The following is an 8,507-nucleotide window of genomic DNA, read 5'->3' on the forward strand; positions in this document are numbered from 1 at the left end:
ACACAACAACACAAAAAACCACACCCGCAAGGCAACCCGCAATCCCAAGTGACAGCACGCGCTCCTTAAGTGGGGGACCCCAACCAATCGCCAAACTCTGAAGAGGGGAATGAGAACAGATCAGGGACTGGGGAACCACGTGCCCATGGCTGGGGGAGGGGGGTCGGCTAGGGGGACGGAGCTGGTGAGGCAGCCGGCAGCAGTGGCGGCTCGCAGATATCCCCGCGATAGGCGTTCCAGGGGCCCCAGATTTTCACCCACGCCCCAGGCTTACCCCTCGCAACATACACCACCTTTTCACGAAACATACACCAATCCATGTGTTCTTTCCAGGCCGACACCGCCGGGGGCCTCTGGGATCCCCACAATTGAGCAATGTCACGCTTAGCTATCATGTATCCCAGAGTCACCCACCGCGTCTGCGGAACCGAGTAGTCGGTTGGCTCCCACACATTCAGCAAGCATCTCCTCGCTTCAGGCAACAGCGCGACACGCGTAACCACTCGCAGGACCTCGTGCACACCACGCCAGAATCGCTCCACCTTTGGGCATTCCCACAGAATATGCAAGAAAGTTGCCAAAGCACCACAGCCACGCTTACACAGTCCATCCTCAGCAAAGCCCATACGTAAAAGCCTTGGCCCCGTCACGTAAACCCGGTGGAGGATCTTAAGCTGGACGAAGCGAAGGCGAGCCGGGATGGCCACCTCCTTCGGAGAGGCCACCGCGGAAATCCAGTCCTCGTCATCCAATTCCAGCCCATCGGCAACCCAGGCCTCGCGGAGGCCAGTCAGCAGGCCCGATCCGTCGTTGATCAGTTTTTTATATATAAGGGAGATCGTGCTGTCTGGGACATGGCCATCCAGCACTCTGTCCTCTAGGGGGGAAGACTCCGGAATGGACGCGACATCCGGGAAGACGGAGCCCAGCGCGTGGCGGACTTGTAAGTACCGAAAGTACTCACTGCCTTGCAACTGAAACTCCGTCTGCAGCGTCTCGAAAGTTTTGAATCCCCCCCTCGTCCAGAGATCTCCCACGGTGCTGATACCGATCGTGTCCCACTTCTCGAAGCCCTTCGAGGTCCACAGGGAGCCCAGCCTCGCAGACGCATAGAGCGGTGACGCCCGGGTCAAACGGTCCTTCCACCCCATAGCTGCGTTAGCCGCGTGCCATACACGCACCATGACACGCGTCGGTCCCGTCAGGCGCGGGTCCGGCGCGCCAGAATAGAGCGCTCGATTGTAGTCGCCACCGGGCAGGAGCATCTTGTCCATTTCAAATGCCGGGTTCAGGGCGGGCCCGTAAAGGCCATGATTAATCGCAGCTAGCTGGGAGGCCCAGTAATACCGTTTAATATCCGGGAGGGCGACCCCCCCATCGCACCACGGAAGCGTCAATTTAGCCAAGGCAATACGTGGCCTCCCATCCCAGAACAGGCGACGCTGCAAACTCTCCACCTCTCGGAAGTAGCGCGCCGGGACCAAGTCCATAGTGTTCTGGAGAGCGTACAGAAAGCGCGGCAACGACATCATCTTAAACAAGGCCGCTCGGCCGAGCGGCGAAAGCGGCAGACGCCGCCAACGCACCACGTCCTCCCTCAAGCGCTGGAGGGGGGGCAGCAAATTCCGCTCGTAGCGGGCCTCCGGGTCCAGAGTAATATATATACCCAGGTACCGAAACCCCTGGGAAGCAATCTGGATCGGACAGTCCCGTGGTAGGACCGGAGCCTCCCCGGCAAGCACATATACACAGGATTTCCCCCAGTTGATGACGAGGCCTGAGTTGCGACCGAATGAGCGCAAAACATCAACTAGGACGATCAGTGATTTACGCGGGGAGGCGAGATATAGAAGGATATCATCAGCGTAGAGAGACACACGGTCCTCATGCTCGGGGGTCCAGCGGAGACCACGGATGGAAGGGTGCCACCGCAGCCACTCCGCCAGGGGCTCCAGGGCCAGTGCAAACAGGAGAGGCGACAGGGGGCAACCCTGTCGCGTGCCCCGTCCCAGTGCGAATGGAGCCGAGACTCGTCCATTCACCACCACCTGCGCCAATGGGCCGGAATACAACAACTTGACCCAGCCGATGAAGCCCGGTCCGAAGCCAAACTTCGCCAGCATCGCCCAAATGTATGGCCACTCGAGCGTATCAAACGCCATGGTGGCGTCCAAGGACGCCAAGATGGCCGGCTCCCGCACGAACGGGACACGCGCGAGCACCCCGTGCAAGCGTCGCAGATTAAGGGCCGTGTTACGATGGGGTATGAAGCCGGACTGGTCTTGGTGGACCAAATCGCCCACCACGCCGACCAGCCGGTTGGCCAGCACCTTGGCGAGGATTTTGGGCTCCGCGTTCAAGAGCGAGATGGGCCTATAGGATGTGACCCGCTCACGGGGTCTCCCCTCCTTGTGGATCACCACGATCGTGGCCAGACGCTGGTCCGGCGGAAGGGAACCCCGCGAGCGGGCCACCAGGAACATCGCGCGCAGGTGGGGCGCCAGTACATCCGGTCGCAGCTTATACAGCTCGATAGGGATGCCATTGGGGCCCATGGCCTTGCCAGATGCGACCGAGCGGATAGCAAGGGCAATTTCGTCCGAGGTGGGAGGAGCGTCCAGCGAATCCCTGTCCTCCACCGAAAGGGAGGGCAGCGCGATGTCCCGAAGCAGGGCATGGGAATCCTCCTCCGAGCAGGGAGAAACCGGGGAATACACCTCGCGGAAATAATCCGCGAAGCAGGAGACAATGGCGTCCGGCTCGGTGACACACACACCATCCATCCTCTCGATCAACGGAACCACACGACTCGCTCTCTCCTTTTTGTCCAACCACGCAATCAATTTACCAGCCTTATCACCCACATCATACAGTCGCCCCTGTTGCTCCCTACTGAGGCCCCTGGCCGCCTCCGTGACGAGGGCCCTATAGGCCGCCTGCTTGAGGTGTAGAACATGCAATGTGGCATCCGTCACCCCGCTCCCCAGGTCACCCTCTAGTTCAGTAATTTCGGCCTCCACCCGGGTTACCTCCTCCCGCTCGCGCCTCCGGGCATGGGAGATAAGGGAGAGGGCCTCCCCCCTGAGAACTATCTTAAAAGCCTCCCAAAGGGAGATAGCCGAAGGGACAGACCCCACATTCTCCTCAAAGTACCGCTGCAAGGATTTGATCAATTCTGCTCGAATAGTGGGGTCGCGCAGGTACCAGGCATTGATTGGGGCTACCCTGCCCTCCCCCCTCGGGAAGACATCAAAGTGCAACAGTAATGGGGAGTGATCTGAAATACCCCGCGCCAAATGGCGCACCTCTCCCACTCTCCCAGCATAGGCCGCAGGGACAAGGACATAATCAAGCCGCGAGAGGCTACCATGGGCACCCGAGTGGAAGGTGTATTGCAGCTGCGCGGGATGCTTTAGTCGCCAGCAATCCACCAATCCTAGTGTATCTAAAAGGCCGGACAGCCACGCCTGTGCCCGGGGGAGGTCCCTGGGGGGATGACGATCCATAGACCCAGAAGCCACCGCATTGAAGTCTCCCCCAACTACCAGAAGCCCACCCGGGAGGTCAAGGAGGAGGCGCCCCAGGTCCGCAAACGTGGTAGATTGCAACCCCGGCGGAACGTACACTGATACAAAAACGACCACTTTGCCCTCCATTCTACCCACCAAGACAGTGTAACGTCCCCTCTCATCATGGCGCACCTCATCAATCTCCAATGGGAGCGAGTTCTTAATCATGATGCCCACCCCCCGCGAGCCCGAGGTGAAGCCCGAATGGGCCGCCAAGCGATAGCCTCGCCGATTCATGGCATGAAAGGAATTACCTATAAGGTGTGTCTCCTGCAGGAAGACCACATCTGGTGAAATCCGTTTCAGATACTGCAGGACCACACCACGCTTAATCCTATCCCCCAGTCCGTTAACGTTCCATGATAACACAGTCAAATCCCTACCCCCCATCATACATGGAAGCCATCAGTCGTCCCCCAAAGAGCATCTCAAAAACAACAATACAGTAAAGGGTTCGCCTTGCGGTGCAAACAAACAACACTCCACCCCCGCCCACCCATCCCAACAGAACTCCCCCCTCCCTGCACCCCTGCATGAGCCCAGACAGCCCCCCCAAAGTGCAGTGTGCCTGTCGCCCCATAGATGAAAAACTAACTAGTCCCCCAGAGGAGGAGGGAAAGCCCCCAATGGACCCCGCACGACCTCCATAGGAGGGGAACATACACGATCAGGGAATGGTAACAGGAATGTTGTCCAGAGCAAGGCCTACTATTCACCCCTCAGTTCTGATCCGGCGAGCCCTCCCCGCCAACCGCACCCCCCCCCACCCCCCCGGCCCCGATCCCCAGGCAGAGTATCCAACCAGTCCCCAGCCGCCTCGGGACGGTCAAAAAAGTGCGTGCGACCATCCACCTCCACCCTCAGCTTAGCTGGAAAAAGCATTGAGTACTTAAGGTTCAGGTCCCGTAGGCGACGTTTAACTCCGAGAAAACTCAGTCTCTGCTTTTGGACTGTCGGAGTAAAGTCAGGGTAGAAATTCACGTCCATATTATCGAGCTTGACCGGTCCCTGTAGCCTGGAAGTCTGCAGGATAGCGTCTCTGTCCCGAAAGTTAAAAATCCGGGCAATGAGAGGCCGCGGCGGGGCTCCGGCCTTAGGTCTTCCTCCGGGGACCCTGTGAGCACGTTCCACCGCAAAAAGTTTACTCAGCCCCCGGGGCTGGAGACGGGTGAGGATCAGGTCTTCCACAAACAAATCTGCCGCCTCCTCCTCCCGTCCCTCCGGCACCCCGACAATGCGAACGTTGTTCCTCCGGGCCCGACCCTCGGCGTCCTCCAATCGACGGTCCATCAGGGCGCTCGCCTGGCCAAGCCGGTGCACCTCCTTTTGAAGGGCCGCCACGTCTGTAGTGAGACTCGAGGTGGTGTGGGCCAGGGAATCGACCCGGTCATTTGTTTTAGACAAGTCGGCTCTCACCAGGCCCACATCCACCAGGGCCGAGTCTATCTTCTGCGCCAGAGTATCAAAGCGCTGGTCCACCGAGGCCTTCATCTCGGCAATGGCGCCCATGACGTCCCGGAGGGTCAGATCCGCGGGCTGAGCAGACGCCTCAGCCGGGCCCGCGGGGGATGTACGCTGTGCCTCTGGGGATCCCTTCTGGAGGGTGTAGCGGTCCATACTGTTTGACTGATGTGCCGGGCCACGGCGGGTCGATTTCACCTTTGCCCGGTCGCCATCTTGCTTTGTGGACATGTCGCACTCCCAAAGTCGTGCCAATCTCCTCAAAAGGGCCGATAAACCAGTTCACGGGTTCCGGGGGGGGGTGACCACTGGACCGCAGGACAACTCACAGCCGGCGGGTCAGCCGGGCACCGGGACAAGGCCACACCACCGCACCCCGCTCCGCAACCCTACCTCGCTTGAGGGCAAGGAGGGCGCAAAAGCGAAAGTGAAAGCGCGGGGTACGCGAGTCACCCAGCCCTGCCCGCCGCTGTTGTTCGCTTTGTCCCTGGATCGCCCCACAACTCCAATCCGGGGGGCCGGCGCGGAGAAGGCCGCAATCTTCGAGCGGTGCTCCCACCAGTGTCCGGGGTCCGATTCGAAAACGGAAAACGGGTGCCGCCTCAGCTCGGGTACACAGACACAGTCCCCTCGTCAAAGAAAGGATATAATCAGGATTAATTCAGGAGGTCGCGGAGGTCCTCGGGAGCTTCGCACCTACGCGGCCATCTTGGTTGCGCGCTAGGCTCCTCCCCCAACACTTAGCATTGTTAATGCTTGTAATTTCTTGTTTCAAGTGCCTCCCGTCTGTTTTTCTTATTTTATTCATCTGCGTTATGGGGGGCCCCCATGCCTGTAATACCTTTTTCACAAGGGCCCCCATTGAGCACCCCTTTTATAGTTTTATTATTATTGCTTTAATTAGGGCGTCCCCTACACAGCCACTTCTCTCTGCTACCATTTGCATTTTCCCCTGCCTGGCTTGGTGTAGAAACCTGTGAGGTGCAGGCAAGAACTGCCCAGTTGCGGTAATGTGGTGGGATTGAGCTCACCTACCAAATGTATTATACAAAGGAGATTACATGCCAGGAGGAAGGGTAGGAGCCAAAACAAAAGGATTTGGTAGATTCCCTAAACACTGGCAACAATGGAGGGCTGTGAAGCAGTGTGCTTTGGCAGTTATTTTATCCAACAAGAGCTGTTAAGTGGAAGTGCCTGACATGCTCCAGAAAATGATTGAGGTGCAACTACCAGCACTCCTGCCTGGGATGCCAGGGTAAGACTGCAGCCTCATGCTTGCAGGTCATACGAAAGGTTAAATGCTGCCAATGCCAACTACATATATGCGTGGGGTGGGATGGGATAAGGGAGCAAGTCAAATCACCACTGCGTTGATATTTAAGCTAATAACAAACATGATAACTTACAAAATAATCAATGACAGATTGTTAATTACATTGTTTGTAAAGAGCTTCATGTTTTGTTTTTAGGTGCAATTGCTGCCTATAATTGCGGTCCCGCAAACATCAGGACATATCCAGAAGTTGATAAGTACACCACAGGCCATGACTACTCCAATGATGTTGTTGCTCGAGCCATATATTTTAAGGCTAATGGATTCTAGATGGTGCTGTTTAACATTCTCCCTTCAAAATATGCTTCCTCGATTCCCTTCAAGCTCTATGGAGACGTAGGATGTACAGAATATTTTTAATATTCCACAGTACAGTTATAAAGACATCTTTGCCAAATATTTCAAAATCCGCCATGATTATTGTATGCAAAACAGAATAAACTTGTTAATAAAACTCAAATCCAAATAAGAAATGTTTTACTGGGATTAAGGATGTATTCAACAAGACTGTGCCTTTATATATGTGCAACTTTATTTCTAGGTGGTATAGCTGCATATAGGATGGTCCAGCAAAATGAATAAACACACTACAGTCCACCACAATTGTAATGATGTTCTTGCTCGAGGTACATTTCATTAGGTTGGAATATTAAATATACTCTTTTTTAAAAGACACATATTATAAAGCTTTTGGGCATTAGGTAGGAATATTAAATATCTATTTTCAAAAATTAAGAGTCCATTGATACTTTATGGAGACATGATTTTGAAAATGTATTTGAAGGTCCAAAGTACAGTTTTAACAAAATCTTAGGCATATCCTTCCAAATTGGACGCCATTATTTTTGCTCAAAACAGAACAAACAACTGTTTTTAAAAAAACTAAAAATCAAGAAAACTCTACACGACCACCAAAATATGAACTGCTGCACTTTACACTTTTTTACGGTCATGGTAAGAAAGCTATAACTCTGCCACAAAAAAGCTGGGTTACAACTTTACCTACCTGAAAATATAGACTCAAGAGCACATTAGGAAGCACAGACAGGGCAGGCAATAGCAGATGAGAAATAGCATAAGTGGCCGAAATATTCACACATGGTCTCTAGAAATCCGAGCCTCAAATACACTCAATGTAATTACCTTTACCAGACGTAGCTCTCTCCCGAAAGTATTGGAAGAATGTAAGCAGGAGCCAATAATTATTGTCCTAGGTGTAGGTCACTAGATGCGGATTTTTACCCTATGGTTTGGGGCTGCCCTACATTTCAGGAATACGGGGGAGATGTCCTCAACATTTTAAGAGATACCACCAAAAAACAACTGACACAGTGCCAGCTGTTATATTTAATGGGGTATTTTCCAATGTCCAAAAAACACCAACGTGTCTAACTGTATAAATCTAGCCTTAATATTGGCAAAAAAGACAGAGAGCAAAGTAGTGGAAATCAGCCAGGGCGCCTGCAGTGAAACTGTGGATAAATTATCTAAATAAATGATCTAATGCTGAAACTGACACATGAATTAGAGTATATAAACAGATAGGAAAAGGCATAAAAGGCATAGCTTATGGTGCATGAAACCATTTACCGATTGCCTTGGAAGGATTGTCAGATAAAAATCCACTCTGACACATCACACTATGATATATATAATCTAGTGTTCATAGTCCCAGTACATACTGCTCATAGTAAGAATGACGACAATGGGAACCGCTACTTTATCTGATGCAGTACACAGATAATGCGGATTCACTCATGTATTGATACAAAAACTAATAAAAAGCTATAAAATGTTGTTGTTTTTTTAAACGAAGTAAATACAGCCAGCATACAATGATTCAGTGGAATGACTCTCAGGTCATGGGCAAGGAAGGTTTCGTGGGAAGTAAGGATGGATTCAATAAGACTGTCTTTATGCCTATGTGCTACTCTGAAAAGGAATCGAAATGGAATGACTCCAGAAAATGTTGAGGTCTTGGAAAATCTCAGTGATGCCACACTTCTATTTCTCTTACCCATAATTTCTTTGACACAGCACAGTTTGCACATAAACAAAAATTCCCTCACTAAAACGAATCAAACTGCACTTTCATGCATTATAATCGCCAAGAGTTGTTTCACAGCCAAACGAAATCTCTCTTC

General features: G+C 52.9%; 1 protein-coding gene across 1 annotated transcript in view; it reads left to right on the forward strand.

Annotated features, from left to right (window-relative positions):
- Nucleotides 1-8,160, forward strand: part of LOC146805538 (lysozyme G-like) — a 71,143-nt gene extending 62,983 nt beyond the window's left edge. Inside the window, exon 5 of the mRNA XM_085622793.1 lies at nucleotides 6,500-8,160. Within this exon, the coding sequence (XP_085478919.1) occupies nucleotides 6,500-6,633 (134 nt within the window). The 3' untranslated portion in view covers nucleotides 6,634-8,160. The remainder of the gene's footprint in view (nucleotides 1-6,499) is intronic.
- The last annotated feature ends 347 nt before the right edge of the window (nucleotides 8,161-8,507 follow it).

The sequence above is a fragment of the Triturus cristatus genome, chromosome 8 (assembly GCF_964204655.1).
Source record: "Triturus cristatus chromosome 8, aTriCri1.1, whole genome shotgun sequence".
NCBI classification, from domain to species: Eukaryota; Metazoa; Chordata; class Amphibia; order Caudata; family Salamandridae; genus Triturus; species Triturus cristatus.